An 18,896-nucleotide genomic window follows, 5' to 3' on the forward strand; every position below is an offset into this window, starting at 1 on the left:
GCCTGGAACAATAAAATGTTTCCATTGAGTGATACAAATATATATTGCTGTTTTTTTACTTAACACTTTATTGTTAACTCAGGACTTTTGTCCATGTCAGGATCCTGTAGGGATGATGAGTCTTTTTTTTCCAGTGATCTGATTGGTCAGTGGTTGGGGTGTCGACAGATTTTGATCCGATCCTCTGAAGTTAACCTGCTCCAGAGCAGGTTAGCTGTTCAGCATAAGTTACCATGGTGACGGTAGGACTGAAAACCCAGAGTTAAACTTGATTTTTACCTGCTGCTTCATAGTACAGGCCTCTGGTTGGGAATTAGTATGTTGTTTTGGATTGTATTGAGAATGTGTTTCAGGTGGAAGTGTGTACTATGAAGCCAGATTAGTGGGTTAGCGAGGTATGTTTGAGCATAAAGCAGGGTTTTCAATGTCACGAAGGGGACTCTCTTTTAACCTAGCTAGATCACCATGGTAACTTACGCTGCAAACTTAACCTGGTCTGGAGCAGGTTATGTTCCGAGTTTCGGCTTAAATCGGCTATAAAAAAGCCCTTTCACTAGCTACCTGATTTGCTGCCAAGTCTGTTTAACACTGCTGCTATTGCAGCTATTAGAACACTGATTAGAAAATTGATTGGTCTTCTATCATACTTACCATTGATTTGATATGTCATATTGTAAATTTCTAATGGTGCAAGAGGTTGGGGTTACTTTGTGGATGGGATTTTGTTACAATATATCAAACTGTATTTCAAAAAAAAAAAAACTAATAAGAACTAAAAATTCAAGAAAAAAATACTTTGAACAAAAAAAAGGAAAATTGATTAGTCTATTGGTATTTATCACAGATAATATTAATTTCAGTTGGATTTGGCCAAAACCTAAAATGATTTCCACTTATCCTTCATTATGGGACAGAGTCAGACCTAAATGCACTTCTTGAATATAATATTTAAAATCTGCTGCATCAAATTTAAAGTTTAAGAGCTCTGAATATGGGAGGCACTGAGTGGTAAAATAAATATATTGTCACACTAATTTACAAGATCAGCAATTTTCTGCCAGCATTCCTCTCTCACCTTATTTGCAGCAACAATGTTTGCAATGCTTTTTGCTGTGACAATGTATTTATATTCTTCATAGCTCTCCATTATGATGACCTGTTCCTCCTGACTGAAGTAGGCGGCATGCGATTGGTCCATTTTGTGCAGAAGAAGAGTCAAATGACACGCTAAACGCCCCTTTTTATGGGAACATGCACAGAGCCTGAAGCAGAAAGCCTGGGTTAACAATGAATGTGTCATTTGAAGTTATTCTTCAGTTAATAATGCCTGCATCCTGCTTTATAAATATTATTGACTGGATGAATCAATAATGAAGCTGTGTACCTCCAGCTTAGACTAATGTGGATACATTCAAATACAAACTTGCTGCTGAAGACATTTATTGCCCTTTCACCTCTCGACTTTTGCTGGTTACTTGCTGTGTCCTGTGGATGACGGTAAAGTGTCCTTCTCTAGCATCCGTAGCGTCTTCCGGACGCCCTTCTCCACCCTGCGGAAGTGCAGCCTCTTCCAGAGGCTCTGCTGCTGCTGACGCCCCCACTCGAGGTCCCTGAGGAAGACCTGCACAGAGGGGGACTGGATGACTGACAATGTCCAACAGACATTTTTTTAGACCATCTGCAGATTAAAAAATCTAATGTGCAGATTATCAAACATTGGACTGGTTGATGACTTGATGTTTTTAAAGGGGCAGTCACATTATTAAATGTGAAGATCAGTTTATGACTCATGGGGAGTACGGCTCTGTCTATGAAATCAGTTGACTGGGCTTATAACCTACACATTTACAACAAGCCTGTTTTACAAACTGTGGTTGTAGAGTTTGAAAGACATAGGAGGGTCGAATGAAAAACACTACCAAGTTGCTTTATGGGAAGTGTTGGATTCACTGTTTTTGAGATTGATTCATACTAGGCACTAAAAGTTCAGGACATTTCGGGCCGGCTGCACAGATTTTCACCATTCTTTTCTTAATCTGTCTCTTGTGATTCCCTCAGTGTTATGGAAGTATAATACTAAATCACCAGAGAAAGTTAAGTTTGTCTCAAATACTTGGAAAACAAGGCCAAGATGGACTGTTTAATTAGTCTTTCTTTGAATTCTCTAGCGGGTGAAAATATGTTTTACATGCTTGCTCATGGGGGAATTGTTGGGTCTCTGTAAATTAAAGAGTACGGTCTTGACCTGCTCTATGTGAAAAGTGCCTTGAAATGACTTTTGTTGTGATATGGCGCTATATACATAAAAATTGATCGATTGATTGATTGATTGATTGATTGATATACTGTATTTTATTTGTAATATGTTTGATTTATTATTATTTTTATTTTGTAGACAAGTAGTTCTGAAAATCTGAGTCTGTAAAAGTTCTATGCATGTTCTATGCATGACACAATAGTAAAATTTCATCATCATCATTATTGCATCCCTGGATGGCAAAAGATCTTGAAAGATTTTAGTTTCTTGCAATATGTTTTGGCAAGAAAATGGTCCAATTTTTAAAATATTGTCAGATCTTATTCATGAATACTATCTGTTCCAGTCCAACTAAAAAGTTACTCTGTGTGTACCTGAAGTTGCTGTTTTACACGGTCCCGGTCCCAGGATGAAGCATTCTCTCGTATCACACTGAGGATGGGGTGCCAGTCTTCAGAGATGTCGGAGCCTTCAGTGACTGAAGCCAGGACCTTGACCCGCCGGCCGCTGCCATCGTGGCTCTTGGGAACGCCTCGGACATACAGGGACTGCTTCCCCACATCACTGAGAGGGTTCAGGTAAAGACTACACAAAGACAGAGCGTTTCTGTCTTACATACTTACAAACATACTAAATATCCTATGATATGATGATATGATGTGTTTGCTTTGCTATTCTGAAGGTTAGATGAAAATATGGTGAAACAGCATTTATTTCCTGAACTACGAAACCTCCACAAGGTCTGAGGTCTCCAACTGTTTTTTTTTACTAAAATTGGGAATATTTATTCCTGCATTGAAACTTTTTTTTGTTTTTCAATATTTTGTCCATTTATCTTAGGTGGCTTTATTTTATTTTCCTTCTGAGAGTCTTTTATGCCTTGAGCATTTTGAGTTGACTTGTGTTTGAAAAGTGCTGTACAAATAAGCTTGGCAACTAATGCCCTGAAACTAATCTGTTACAACCATGTTAATTTGATTTTAACTTCTAATCCCAGTTTGGTTATTTCAGTGTCCTTGTTGGTCCATCAAAAGCTGGGGTGGCATCAACAGAGACGTTGCATTTTAATAATATTTCTCTGAGTTTTTGTGCATAGAGCTGTGTTTACTGTCACTGAGTTTCATCAGCTCAGCACACAGTTTGAAGAAAAAAAAAAAAGAAAAAACACTCTAAGAGCAAGAATACACAAGCTCATCAAATGGTCTGCTGTAATGTCACGTTACAGGTGATTCTGTCTCAGCTGCTCTGCCTTTGTATAACCTGATTTGAGTTATTTATTTAATCATTGTGTAGTGACCGACATGTACATAACACTGGCCAACATTTCCATCCAAATGTAGCACATATATTAACAGAATTGTCATAAAATTGACTAAAGAAAATGCAAATTACGGCTTGTTTCCATCCACTACAGTTCTTTGAATATTAGGAGATAAACAATTGGTGGTGTTGATTCTCTAGTTGGTGCCATTAAACCATTGCAGAGGAAGAGGAAACAACAGATGATGTCATTAAGAGGGTGGCTGTAACATGCTACATTTACATCATCATTTATTCATTTTTATCATTTCTGTTTTCTTTTTATCCAAACACCAACTTTCACACCTCAGATAAACGTAAAAACTTTCTTTGCAATATTTCGACCTGTTTTTGAATGTCTGGCGTGTATAACAATAGATGGATGGAAATGTACTTATCATCTCCTTGCAGACCAGTCCCTTTCTTACTGTAACAGTGTAGGTGGAATTCCGAAAAAGCCATTTGAGTACAGTACAAGTCAAAAGTGTCAAACAATGACACACCTGATTCCCTTAAATGAGAAGTTCTCCGAACTTTTGACTGGTAATTTGCAACTGTGTGTGTAAATAATTAAATTATTGCTAAATAGTTTAAAAATACTAATATGAACAACATTAAATCAAATAATAAAACGGAAGGTCATATTGTTCCTGTATTGTGCTGAATTTTGTCTGGAGTGATGAGTTTAATAATCTTCAAATACGGCAAATATTTTATTACCCACTTCCCCTGTAATATTGTAAGAAAGGGGCTTAACATAGCTAATTTTGTGATTTTCAACATGCCCCACAGACAAAGATGTGATCTCTAAGGTAATACAATCTTTTCAATATGAACAAAAGTCTTGTTCAACATGTGGATCAGTTTGAGATCTACTATCTGGTGGAGACATCTGACAGCATTATCTCTGAGGTAGACGGAGCTGAAGACTGTGGAACTTTTGTGATAAAATACACATAACTGTGGAGTCTGATGATACTGAATTAAACTGCAGGAATATATCTCTTACTGCACGGTGTGAATACTGGGGTGTTCCCTGCAGGCGTCCACCAGGGCCAGAGCAGCATTGTCTCCGATGTTGTTATAGGCCACATTGAGCTCCTGGAGCCCGGTGTGCTGCTGGAGCCCCTCAGCCAGCTGCAAGGCCCCCTTGTCCCCCAAGCCAGTGTGCATCAGGGACAGATGCGTCAGGGACTGGTTCTCTGGCAGGGCCTCCAGAAGGGTGCAGGCTCCAGATTCCAGCAGAGGGTTGTCACACAATCTGGAGTACACACAGGGTTAGTGAGAAATTTGTGGTCTTCTACTCACAACATACTGTACATGTACACAGATAGACTGTAGCTCCTTTCACACATGCATCTCATTATGTTAATCTGATGGCAGTTTAACATGTCGGCCTCATGCCTGGATAAGCACCCTGCTCACTTTTATGTAAAAAGTCACAAGAATAATCTTACGAGGTTGGACCTGAAACATTTCTGTAACACTTTCAACATAAGTCTGAACTGAAATCTATCAGATGAACATAAAGACCACAGCAGCACAAGGATGTTGCGGTGTTCCCAGATCTCAACTAATAACTTGGTAATTACAATCTTATCATAACTAATAGAACTAGCAACAAAAATAAAACCCAAGGTGTATTGAACTTTTTAGTTATTAATTGTTTATTTTCTCTTTAACTCTACAAACACAGCTCTGATACGGCTGCTGTAGGAAAGGCATCAGTAAACAGTAATAAGGCTGATATCTGAAAGTACAAACAGGAGTGAAACTTAACTCAAGAACACTGAATTGCAATTAAAAAGTATGAAGAAGAGCTGAGCACACAGAGAGAGACTTTCTGTCTTGCCACCAGCACAACCACGCATGTGTTTAGCACAAGCTAAACTTGGCTGGGGGAAGAGATCATTGCAGGTTGGCTCTGGTCAGTCCTACTATCAAGCAGGACCACAATAGTTCAGTTATCTGCTGCTATGCAGCCACAGTGGAAGTGCATGTAATCACTCCTCAGCTGTGCACAATGCTAAAGCAGGTTATACAATAATGCTAACTGAAAAACAACTGAGTAACCAAGCTACTCAGCTCTTTTCACTCTAATATAGAACATGAACCTTCAGGAACAATGATCCAGGTACAATGTTATTTCAATTGGATAACTCTACGACCAGTGGTAGCAACAGTAAACAGTATTATACCATGATCTGGGTGAATACTCTTTTCTGATTGGCTGGCAGGTGTGCGTTAAAACTGTTTATTGCACACATAGTTCAGTTCTAAATTCATCTGCTACCCAACTTGTAACATTAGCAACATTACATTTAAGCACAGCTGTCAAAGTTACTCATTATGAAGTTTTGAAGAATGGGATGCAGCAGAGGAAAAAGAAATGGAGAAGAAAAGAAAGAAACCAAGTGAAAAACAGGGAGGAGGAAGAGAAGGATGAGATTAATACAAAAAGACAACAAAATGGGGAGTTAATGTATTTAGAGATTTTCTCTACCAAAAACAAGAAGACTGACTTGGAGACATACTCTTGCTTCATAACCTTTCGATTTTGAGTGGGTCGCTGAATTGTCCCTTCCAATATTTTTAACAATCTCAAACTATCTTGCCATTTTAAGTTCACAAAGTGTTACTGGTAAGATCTGTGCAGAATTGCCAGGTTTGTGTGTTGGTCATTATGATGAAGAGTGAAAGAGCAGGATGTGGAGGGATACCTGACTTGATGATCTGGCAACACTCAACTTCAAGCTGTTTTACACATCTTTGACTAGCTACAACCTGCTAGTGGTAGTAGTAATCTAAAGCATTTAATATTTATAGTTTAAACATCACAGAATTGAAAACAGCTTCATTGGACAAAACCAACATCAGAAGATCTTATGATTAAAATCCAGGTATTAGCTAATTTGAAATTGTTGCTCAGGCATATTATTTTATTAAACAGCTTTATCACTGCAGGCCTCCCAAAGTGAATTAACATTGAGACATGAGTTTTGACACGATCTAAAGATGAAGCACAGAGCTACAGAATATCAGGTGAGGCATGAAAATAGTTCACAGCAGATAGTTAGTTCAAACACTTTGGCACTTTACCTACAGGTTATTATACTGTTATTTTCTTGTAACATTTATTGTGAAAATCAAATGTCAATTTTACACATGTATTTAAGTCTCAGATTTATATTAATGTAATAAAATCTGTTTAAAATCAGAGGAAAAAATCATGACACAGTAGTCCTGTTTTAGAGTTATATCAGCAAATACATATTCAATAAAGTCAACCTTGTGCAGAGTCAGGCTCTTAATGTGTGTATGTGTGTATACACGTGTGCATATGACAGGGAAAAGAGAGATAGAGAGCAGGTGCACATCTTTGACCAACAGCAACAACATGTGAAAAATCCAAGAATAACTGTTCAACAAACTCACTTTATTTCTTACATCTGCCTTGCTTTGTTTAAATTTTAACAGTGCAAACACTCTGACTTACCTTAAAACAGCCATTCTCAACCAGTGAGCCATCTAGTGGGCCGTGAAGGCAGTGGTAATACCACATGGTTAGATTAAAAAAAAAAAAAAAAAAAAAAAAAAAAAAAAAAAAAAAATATATATATATATATATATATATATATATATATATATATATATATATATATATATATATATATATATGTGTGTGTATGTATATGTGTGTGTGTGTAATTTACAAAGCTAGTTATCTTTATATATAAATGTGCTCAAGAATCCACATAAAAAAACATCAAATTAAAGTGCATAATTTCAATGACCAGTAATGTAATATTTTTTTTATCAGTTGATACTGTTCTTACATGCTACATTTATCCCAAATACATTTCCTTTAATCAAATTACATAAAGTGACCAAGAACAAACCTCAGGCCAGGTAGTATTTCAGTGTAGGAGTACTCACTGGTCTCTGGAGCTTCAGGCAAAATACGATGCTGTACTGTACTTGATGGGTACATACTTAACTCATAGAGAGTGGGACAAACTGGGGGTCAGGGGGACCCCACAGCTCCCCTACTGTGTTAATCAGGCCCAGCTGTGCCGGCTCCTGGCGCAAAAAACAAACTGTGTCCAAAGTGTATCCCCTTAAGCCAACACTAACTAATAGATGGTTAAGAGAAGTGCTGGCTATGACTAACACTGTTAGTATTAGTCTGTGGTAAAAACATTAGAGGCCCAACAATATTTACTAATGTCTAAACCACAGATGGACGTAGTGAGGTGTGACGTCACCCGTTGGTTTCAATGGAGCCGGTTTGAAGCCCAGAGTTGCAGTTTATGGTCGTATGGAATCAAATAATGGCCATAAATATTTTTAGCTTGTGAAATGTTTTGTGAATGTGTGAAAAAGTTTTGTGCAAACAGATATAATTTGGCACATGTGTAAAATGTTTTTGTAGCTGTAGAAATATTTTGTGTATGTGTAATTAAAATTTGTGCAGGATTTTTTTCAACGGTGATGATTCACAAAGTCTGAGAGACGGACACACGAATTTCCCACCTATGTGTGTGCGACACTGAAGTTACAACTACAAACTGCGAGTTACGAGTATAAATTTTGGGAGTCAGTTGGAGCATCTAGTGGCTGTTGTGGCACAGGTACTTCTGCACTGGTTTCAACCTCAAGTTGTGGTAGTTGTTGCTTGGTGTCAACATTTTTAAAAGCCAGCAGCACAGTAAAAGAAGGAAAACTTTGGACACATGGACTTAAGACACAAAGACATGAATAAAAATGTAGTCTTACTGTAGAGATTTAATAGAACTCTTGGGGTCTAGTAACAGATCTCTCAGGAGGATGCAGGACTCAGGACCCAGGCTGTTAAACTGCAGACTGAGGACATCAGAGACAGGTAGACACAACAATCACAACACACACAGCATACACATGCTAGTAACCCAGAGTCAAGAACAATGAAAACATTTAAACAGCAGTAATGAGGGCTATGTTTAACATTGTGAAGTAACCCATTAAATGGTCATGCTCTGGACCATTTTAAAAGAATAAGGCTGGCATTTTTCAGTAAATATATATTTTTCTTTTTTATCCTCAAAAAATCCCATGACCAGAAACGTTACTCAAACAGGAGGAAATAATGCATTTGTTATGCCAGGATCAGGCTATACAATATATTTGTCATTCACAATGGTCCCGACTTTCATAATCGGGCCTGATGCTGGAATTTGTCAGCGATGACAAAATCATGTTAAAATCAGGCTGTATTTGTGTAGTCTGATCCCAGTATTAGGGACTGTCTTTAGTGGTGGATCAATCCACATTTGGTATTCTAGTGAGTATTCCTGGCAGCAGGATGGTGTATGTGGGATTGAGTCACAATAAACTACAGTGTGTATGTTCATGGTAAGAACATGTCATGACATGAAGGAACATGTCAGCCAATACAACAGTGTGACGCACTGATGTGTTTTTAATAGTTTTTAGACAACAATGGAGCTCTATGAGGAGGAATAATGTTATATCAGGCTTTGATACACACACGATACTTGTTAGTAGATCAATTCATTGTTGGTTTGGCTCTGCACATGAGATTTGTTGACGAGAAGAAAAATATGGAATATCTACAAACTGATCGTGTACTGAATGCACTTGTTTAGGGTTATTGACGTCCCTGTTAGCACCAAATCAGTATTTCACACATTGTTGATCAGCTTGAATACTGAACATTTTATTACCTTTTTATTTTATTTTTTATTTATTTTATTATTTATCTTTGTATCATGGATTGATCTTGTCTTTGGTGTTGTGAAAACTTTTATTTGCAGTTTGGACTATTCTATTCTCCCACCAGCAAAAACCCTCACAATATGTCAGTGCCGAAGGTTCATTGTACTGGGAATGAGGAGAAAAAGAGGCAAACTGGCAGATGAATCAGTTTCACTGTATATCAAGTTCAAACAGGTAAATTCGGAGGATTAGAATGAATGTTTGGAGGAATCACTGGAGCGTGACTGAAGGCAGTTATTGCACTTTTTGTGCACCATGTGCACTCCCCTTGTTGTGTGATTCCATGCCAGAGTAGATGTTTAAAGGCAAAAGCCAGCCATCTTAACAAGGTTTCTTAATTGGAGTATCATCTCACAGTCATGACACCTATAAGTGTTGATCCTCTACTGGGTTACTTGCTTAAGAACATAATTCTACTATCATGTAAACATAGCTTTGATCAAATTTATAGTATACAGGTCAGTGTACACTCAAGCCCACTGATACATCAGCATGACCAATATTACAGTCAAAACAAGCAAAAAAAGAATTATCAATTATTGGTATCATTCCCCAAAATCCAGTATCAGTTGGGCTCTAACTTGCAGTCAATAACCATTAAATGAACACACCATTCTCAGCCACATCTCCATGCTTTTAGATAAACTAAAAATAAGGCAAGGCAAACATTGTAATAAAATGACAGATGATGCATTTTAGATAATGATATGTCCTTCAGAGAATACAGAGTTTTACAAATCTTTGGTGACACTGGTCGGTGTTAATAGTAAAACGTCACCTGGAAAGGCATTAACAAGAGGAGTAAAGTCAGGATCTGCTAAAATCAGAATAACCTGTTCACAGCAGCTCACTGAGCAGCTGAACCAAATCAGGTATGAAATTTAGCAGTATGCAGCTTAGTGTCACGACAGATTTACCATCTGGATTCTGATCTTTGTAACCTTGACATGTTTACTCAGCTATGATAAGCATAGCTCAACAAACACTGAGAAATTAAATGTGTTTTCTGTTCAAGGTTATTTTTATTTTCTATGTACTCTATATTCTTTTTATGCATCTTTTTATATTGTCTTCTTTTATATCTTGAGTTTTATGCCTTAAGTAAAGCACTTTATACACTAGCCTTGTTGAAAGGTGCTATACAAATAAAGTCACCTTGCCTAAAGAAAAATCTAACTGCTTAAAAAGTGAAGTAGTAGTGGTTGTATGAAATGTACAATGTTCAGTTGTATGGATAATGTACAAGTACTCCTGTCTACAAACTCAAGTTCTTCCCTGCAAACAACAGAACAGTTATTAATTATGTCTCACTTGAGGATATGTGCGTGTCTGAAGGCAGGCCACAGCATCTGAAGCATGTCATGAGTCAGGAGACAGGAGGACAGGTCCAGCTCTTCAAGGTGATATCTAGGGGAAGACACCACAAGACAAAACAAAAACAAAACAAGGTCACAACCACTGAAAAACTTGACTTAAGCTTTGATTCGAGGTTAAAGTTCAACACTGTCTTAGAGCCAGTGAGATGAGCAAATGGCAACCACCACAGCTGACTGTGATAGGCTAACACACCTATCAATCACACAAACATCCCTCTCTGTAAACCATCATGTCTCCTTAATGGAACAATGCTTATTTAAAAGGACAGATAGACTAGTCTATTTGAAAACAATACTAACATGGCCTTATGTACATTGGAATAATTTTGGGTTGCTATAATCATTCCTCATTCATACTGGCCCTGAAGAGATCCCTTCCTACAGTGATTTTGATGCAAGTAATGTAAGTAATGGCGGACAAAATCCACAAAGTTCAGCTGCCGCTAATATCACACTTCACCAGTCTGAGACAAATCAAGTGGGGATCTTACAAACTTAATAAGTATTAAGATTTCCTCTTTGCATTTCACCAGACAGTGTTACATTGCCTACGAGGTACAAAGACAGAATTTCGTAGTAAAAACACTGAAGTGGATGTGAATGTCGGCTTGTCAGTTTCAGTAAGTTACGTAGATTTTTGGATGAACCCAGATGGTAAGGCTCAAATAGTAAGAGGAGAGATGTATCGATTGCAATTTTCTTGACTGATTCCAATTTCCGATTTTTTTAAAGTCTGACATTCCGATTTTGATTTTCGCCGATTCCAATTTTCTTTCTTTATAAGAATTTAATAAGAAATAACCTGTAAGGTTAATAAACAGATGTTTCAAATTCTATACAATAGTATTTAAAGGACTGGCTGAGTGCCAACTTTTCAGACAAAGAAAAGATAGCTAGGTGGTATGTATCTTTGTCTCCAGAAATATGATGCATTGTACTTCTGATTGTATTATTTGATTACATTATTTCATAACCTGACAATGCTCTCTTTGTGTGTTTACAGCTGCTCTCGCTCTCTCTTCTTTTTTAAAATGAGTCGGGAAGCCGACAGCAAAGTCTAACTTTACTTTTAATATTAGCAAACTAAGACAAATGTCCTCCCCTCTTCCTTGTAACATCTTTCTTTTCCCTCGTGGCTGAGTTTACAGCTCTGATCAGTCTGATCTCCGGCTGTGATTGGCCACCACAGCCTTCAGCCACAGTGACGTTGGGTTGTGTTTCTCCAAAAGTTGACTCAACTTTCTGGCTGCAGCACGGTGCAGCGCCGCAGTGGCAAAACCGCCTGCAGCCAAAACCGCCTGCAGCCAAAACACACTATCCTCATTCAAATGAATGGGAAAACTGGCGTTTTTTGCCGCACCGCGTGAGTTGGTCTGAATACGGCCTAAGGCTCAGAGTCAGAGAGTAAGGCCAAAGCTCAGACAGTAAGGCTTATTCAGTAAGGTTTGTCTCGGTACCTGTGTTGGGTGGGAGAGAGGCTACTCTGCATCCCATGGGAACGCTGGCACATACTGGCTGCCGCTCATCTTTGCCAAATTGACAACTGACTTTGAATTTCGCTGCTTGTGTGATTTATGTGGCCTTCCTGCATTTTGCTCAAGCTTTTCATGTTTTCTGTCTTCGTGTTTTAATTGCTCCCTGATTTGGAATACGTTCTGTCAAACTGGCGTACTTTGGATTAATCAACCTAAAGTGCTGCCTACCTGCTCTACCGGGATCCCTAACCGGGATATTGCTGTGAGATCTGACAGGTTGCTTCTTTTTCAGCATGATGCAACACACACACACACACACACACACACACACACACACACACACACACACACACACACACACACACACACACACACACACACACACACAGCATGGAGCATGGGCCCTGCTACAGTGGTCAGTAGGTGTCTGCTCCAAGAATCGGCATGCCACGTTTGACTGATCTGGATAGGGCCCGTGCGATAGGGCAACTTCAAGCTGGTGTTCTGCAAAACCAAGTTGCAGCATTATTTGGAGTGACCCTAGTACCATCTCCAAAGTGAAGGCCACGTTCCATATAACAGGGAATGTCAGAGACAGGCTGCGAAGTGGGTGTCCCAAGAAGACGACACCCCAAGAAGACCGTTTCCTCACCCTGTCAGCATTTAGGTACCGTAGGCTGTCTTCTACAGATTTGCACTCAAGGTTTGCAGGACGGTATGGCTGACGGCTCTCTGGTGTCTGCAACACGTGCACTGGAACCTGAACATGTGAAGGAACGTTATGTTCAGCAATGAGTCCAGATTCTGCCTGGCACTTGACTCGTAGGGTTAAAGTGTGGAGATGACGCGGCAAACACTATGCTGATTGCTGCACCGATAGAGTAACATCTTTTGGTGGAGGCAGTGTGATGGCGTGGGGCAGCATCTCCCTCACTGGAAAAACGAGGCTAGTCATCATTGGAGGCAATCTCAATGCAGAGAGATATCGAGATGAGATTCTGCAACCAGTGGCAATCTCATATCTCCACAGTCTGGGACCGAACTCTATCTTCCAAGATGACAACGCTCGCTCTGACAGAGTGGGGTTTATCAGAGACTAGAATTTGGGATTGGAGAGGATGGAATAGCCTGCCAGCAGTCCTGACCTCAACCCCATTTGTGGGATCAGCTTGGGCGTGCTGTTCGTGCCCAACAGAACCACGTTGGCTGACTTGTGACAAATGCTGGTTGAAGAATGGGATACCATCCCACAGCAGTGTGTGACCAGGCTAGTGACCAGCATTAGGAGGAGGTGCTGGGCTGTTGTGGCTGTGTATAATTCTTCCACACGCTACTGAGGCTCCTGTTTGTTAAATGAATAAATTGTTAAATTGCCAATATGTCTTGTTTCTTCAAACTTCAATCATCCAATCCACCAAACACCAAACAAGAGTCAATGGCAGAATAAGCTGTTTGGCATTGGCAGAGAATATTTGGCAAATTTTTCATGGGCGCAACCCACATACTCAGCTCTGCTGCTCATCCCACAAATGCATGTTCCTTACAAATGTGGCATCATTTAAAGGAGAAATAAACAGGCTTTCCAACGGTATAAGATTTATTGCCAAGAAGCATCGTTACAACAAAGAAATAATCTACCAAACACAAATTTCCTTACTTTTTGTGCGAAGTTTATATATATATATATAAAAACAATAAATAACATTAAAAATTTATATAATGAATTTCACATTTTTTAAAAAATTTGACAGCATTTTGAGGAAAAGTCAAACATTCAGTGTGCAGTTTTAATAAACTCAGTACTGTTTTTCAATACACTGACTCCTAATTGTTGATTGTATACTGTTGTTGTCTTCATATAACCTAATTATCAATTGCACCATTGGTTGCGGCCTTTATGCCCTACATCTTGGCTGCGAGGCCCCAATAAATTTGTATTTATCAAAGGCCAAAGTGGCCTTGCCCTGAAAATGACTTAATTCCAGGCTTGTGATAGGTACCTGACCTAGGTTCGGGAAAGTCACTATGTACTTGATCTTGTCCATCACCTGCCTTACTGTAGCCACTGAGTGAGCCTGATCTCTAAGGAGTGGTAACAGAGATGTAATGCTCACTTCAAATGGTGGGCTTCTCTTCATTGAAGGATGGTGGGCTGACCAAGTGATGTTCACCTCCCCATCTATGTCCTCAATTGCTATGACCTTCTGCAGCCATTTGTACTCATGTACCAGTTGTAGCCTCAGCAGAATGGCATCTGGATCACACAACCACTTCTTCTTTGCAAAGAAGGCAGGGTGAATGTTGGTAAAGGAATCAGGAAGTTCTGGAACTTTTTGTACTCTCTCTTCCACAAATCTGGGTTGTTCATGCTCTCCCTCCTATGTCATCTTTGGTCAGATGCTAGAAAACTGAAATGCTGGTTCCATGGAAAGAGGTGGTTGCGGTTGTTGCAGTTGGGTTACGGTCTATGTTATCCATGGTGGCTGTGGTGAACAATCCTCTCTGCAAAACCGGTGTCCAGAAAAATCCATCTCCAATGTACTTCTTGATTGCTGCCTCTCCTAAATGTGCAAATGTCTCCAGCAACTCCAACTCTGTCATAAGATATGGTGATGCCATGCTCACGAAATTCCACCAACAATCTCTTTCTGGCCTTGGCATAGACAGACATTCCTGAGTAAACAGGACAAGGGGTTTCCTGATATTTTGAGTGTCAGAGTTGCTGCTCCTTCTTTGTATGTACCTTGCATAGCGGTTGTACTGCAGCAGCTGTTTTTGGTGCACCAAATCTGACTTGAGACTTAATATCAGTTCCATGTTCAACCATTCCCACAAGTTGAAGAAGACTGACCTTAAGACATCCCTCATGGAATGTTCCATCAATTGTAAATTTGTGGTTGAGCATGTGCCTTCACAAAATCTTCGCTGCCTTGGCAAGGATAATGACTTCACTGTGGTCTGACGCTTGCCATAATACCAAGCCTATGTCCTTCTGGAAAGCCAGAAGCACATCTCTTCCCTGCATGTGTGCTTGGAAGTTTGTCCTTCAGTCGTGTGGAGTTAACATCTGGTGTCTCCACACCCAACTGTCCAAGACGTTGCCTGTATGGGTTTATCATGTCTGCTAGTTGGAAGACAATAGGAGCTTCAGAGTTAGACTTGGTCACAATGTAGATTACGAGCTCTGAAAATGCCAGAGGGTAGGCATCTTGATTATCACTTCCCAAATACTGCTGCTGTCTCTTGATGGTTCTCAGGTAGGTCCTCTCTGTGTTATACGACATGGTACTTTAACTCCTGTGCAATAGCACACCACTAGGGATTAATATTTTTCCCAAAAATTATACATTTTCCATCCCGGGAACAGAAGCACACTATCCCAGGAATCCCAGGAACTGGACTTGTTTTTAAAGTACAGACGAAGCCGAAAATATTGGTAAGTGATTTTTCTCTGTATTGAGTTGAAATTGACAAAAGTATATGGTATCCATCATTCATTATTTCAGATTGAATATAACTGAAACTTTGTTTTTGATTTACAACTTAATATAATATTTAATACAATAAAACAAATGAAAATGGCATAGCCAAAAATATTGGTACCCTTAACTTAATATTTTGTAGCTCAGTCTTTGGAGGCAATAACTGCAGTCAAGCACTTTCTGTAACTCTGAATAAGATCTCTATACTTCTCCACTGGTTGTTTGGCCCACTCTCCGAGAGCAAACTGCTCCAGTTCTCTCAGGGTTGATAGGTGCCATCTCCCAACCGCAAGTGTCAGCTCTTTCCACGGATGTTCAATGGGATTCAGATCAGGACTCATGGCAGGCCACTTCAGAGCGGTCCAACATTTTCTTCTCATCCATTCTTGGATGCTTTTTGATGTATGTTTGGGGTTATTATCTTGGTTGAAGACCCATGACCTGCGATTAAGACAGCTTTCTGACACTGCTGTATGTTGTGCTCCAAAATGCCTTGATAGTCTTCTGATTTCATTGTGTCTTGCACAGATTCAAGGCACCCAGTGCCAGCAAAGCAACCCCAAAATATCACTGAGCCTCCTCCATGTTTCACGGTAGGCATGGTGTTCTTTTCTTTGAAGGCTTCATTTTTTCTTCTGTAAACAAGAGCTCCAATTTTGTTTCATCTGTCCAAAGCACATTCTCCCAGAAGGACTGTGGCTTGTCAACATGAATTTTGGCAAAGACCAGTCTGGCTTTTTTGTGTCTCCCTCTTAGAAGTGGGGTCTTCGTGGGTTTTCTACCATGGAGCCCCTTTTCATTCAGACAGCGACGGATGGTGCGACTTGAAACAATTGTACCTTGAACTTGAACATCAGATCTGTATTTTTTCAGCTCTCTCTAGACCATTCAAGCAATCCTTCTGTTCAATTTCTGGCCAATTTTCCTCTTGCGACCATATCCAGAGATGTTGGCTACAGTTCCATGAGCCTTAAACTTCTTAATAATATTGGCAATAGTGGTCACAGGAACATCAAGCTCTTTGGAGATGGTCTCGTAACCTTTACGGTGACCATGCTTGGCTATTACCTTTTTTCTAATGTCTTAAGACCACTCTCTAGTTTTCCTTCTCTTTTCCATGTTCAATGTGATGCACACAGTGGCACAAAGAAGTGTGCATAAGTAATTTTCTTTTAGCTCTTTTTAAACTGGCTGCATCAGTGATTATCAGATTGAAAATACCTATGATACTAATTAAAACACAATAGTCTGCTTAAAGTATCACTAAAAATCTATTATTTCTTACAATTTCTAAAGGGTACCAATAATTTTGCTCAGGCTATTTTAGAATGTCTTTGTAGAATAAGCATTAATTCAGTTATTTTCACAACTTTTTTTGTTTTGTTCCACTGCAAACCAAACATAGACATGCACTGATAAACTTTGCATTCAGCTTGAAATTTGCTATAGCTGCGAGGAATATGAAATGCCAAGTTCATTGCCTGTGATCTGTCTGCTGAGAACAGCTTCATGAAAGTGATATTTGATATATTCTTCATTGTATAAACAAACAAAATTTGTTAAAGCAAGTAATTTAGCATTTTCAAAGTCATTCTATTAAGCTGAGTCGGTTCCCATATTCTGTTAGCATTCAGAGGCTGCTGGTACAAGCCTTAAAAGGAAACACTGCCGATTTTCAACCTGCATTGTATCATTACAATGTGGGTAGTATGCAAATGAACAATGTTTACTTCCCTCCATGTTGCCTGTACCCAGAGCTCCCTACTCATTTGCCAGCAACTATTACAACTTATGAGGCTGAATACTGCGCTGTCCAATTAGACAAAATAGAGTATCGAGGAGAGAGCTACCACCGGAGATATGGTACAGTCACAACCAAAGTAGAGGTGCTGCAGCCAGTAGATAGTAGGTAGCTTTGCAGCAGCAACCAGGGCCTGCCCGGTGATGATTGTCAGAGAGAATAGGAACAGAACAGAAAACACTGTGCTGCAACAAACTTTGGTAAATCTGTCTTTGTTTTCTGACAGAATATTGTCATGTAATGTTGTGTAATATATATATTACACAACAACAGTGACTGTGTGTTACCTGTAACTTGTGGGTGGCTGCATTCAGCATCATTGTCCAAAATAGGTAAAAAGAACAGTATTTGCTTGCACACTGCTTCAATATATCCAGACTTGATGAGAAAAAATGTAAATGAAAGTAAGCCTCAGTAAAAAGATATAACACTGCTCTAACTTTGTCTTTGGTGCTAATCTGGCTATGAACACACCTTCAGCACAGTCAGTCAGTTTGATTGGACGATACGCGTGCAAAGCATTCTGGTTGTTGTAGAATTCAACAAAAGGTTCACTCCAACATTTGGAATCTGTGTGAAAGATTGTGAAATCCACTTGTGAAAGATTTTCCTGCAACAATGCAATTAGATGCTTCACTATTAGGGGGCATTACTGGATTTGAAGTTGTGCGCCAATAAGAGTCCCTAGCAGTAAATATGCCCAAGACTATTTTTCATTAAGGCCAATAGTTTGAGCTACAAGTCCAGTTCAGAAAGATATTCTTTTCGATCTACTAAAAAAAACAAAAAACCTCATACAGAGCAACTGTAAAAAAAGCAAACATACTACATACTGAACAGGTGACAGTAAAAGCACAATCCATAGTTTACCTTGCAGGGGTGCATGAGAGCACAGAACTCAAAACGAAGCATTTGAGTGATGTCATACGAATGTTGGTGAGGCGAATGGCTCTGATTGAGGCCAGCACCTCTGCAGTCAGTCTGGGGTTCTGAAACTCATACAGAAGGACCAGCAAATCCATCAGCTCTTCTGGTGGCTGTGGCTTGCTGAGCTCTAGCATAGGGAAATATCAAACAAAACAAACAAACAAATTTATTTCAACTTATATTGTCTATATTGTTTCTTTTAAAATCAAGGAGTAACAACTAGCTCATTAATTGGACACAGTTTTGGTAACCTGACATTCGGCAACAGTAGCAATTTTGGCAGCAGGGGTTGAAGAGCTAAAGCAAAAATATCAGTCTGCCAAGATGATCCAAGATTGTAAATGTTAACTACAAAGGTATCAACACTTCAATTTAACTGCTCAGTACATGCTTGGTCTGAATGACTTCTCAAGTTTGACCTAGAGGGTATTTCAATATGTTTTAAGTGCTCTATAAATAATGTCAGAGTGGAATCTGTATACGCATAATGTTCAGGGTCTCCAA

General features: G+C 39.3%; 1 protein-coding gene across 3 annotated transcripts in view; it reads right to left on the bottom strand.

Moving 5' to 3' along the window:
* Nucleotides 1-787: 787 nt before the first annotated feature.
* nlrx1 (NLR family member X1) overlaps nucleotides 788-18,896 on the bottom strand; it is a 31,757-nt gene continuing 13,648 nt past the window's right edge. For 2 of the 3 annotated variants that reach the window (XM_044353819.1, XM_044353816.1), the window contains exons 7-12: nucleotides 18,336-18,519; nucleotides 10,643-10,738; nucleotides 8,333-8,419; nucleotides 4,566-4,817; nucleotides 2,632-2,842; nucleotides 1,424-1,621 (exon numbers count right to left, since the gene is read on the bottom strand). In XM_044353819.1, the coding sequence (XP_044209754.1) occupies nucleotides 1,472-1,621; nucleotides 2,632-2,842; nucleotides 4,566-4,817; nucleotides 8,333-8,419; nucleotides 10,643-10,738; nucleotides 18,336-18,519 (980 nt within the window). In that variant the 3' untranslated portion in view covers nucleotides 1,424-1,471. Of the gene's footprint in view, nucleotides 1,263-1,423; nucleotides 1,622-2,631; nucleotides 2,843-4,565; nucleotides 4,818-8,332; nucleotides 8,420-10,642; nucleotides 10,739-18,335; nucleotides 18,520-18,896 lie in introns of those variants that run through there. The other variant, XM_044353817.1, reaches the window with a different exon arrangement.

The sequence above is a fragment of the Thunnus albacares genome, chromosome 6 (assembly GCF_914725855.1).
Source record: "Thunnus albacares chromosome 6, fThuAlb1.1, whole genome shotgun sequence".
NCBI lineage: Eukaryota > Metazoa > Chordata > Actinopteri > Scombriformes > Scombridae > Thunnus > Thunnus albacares.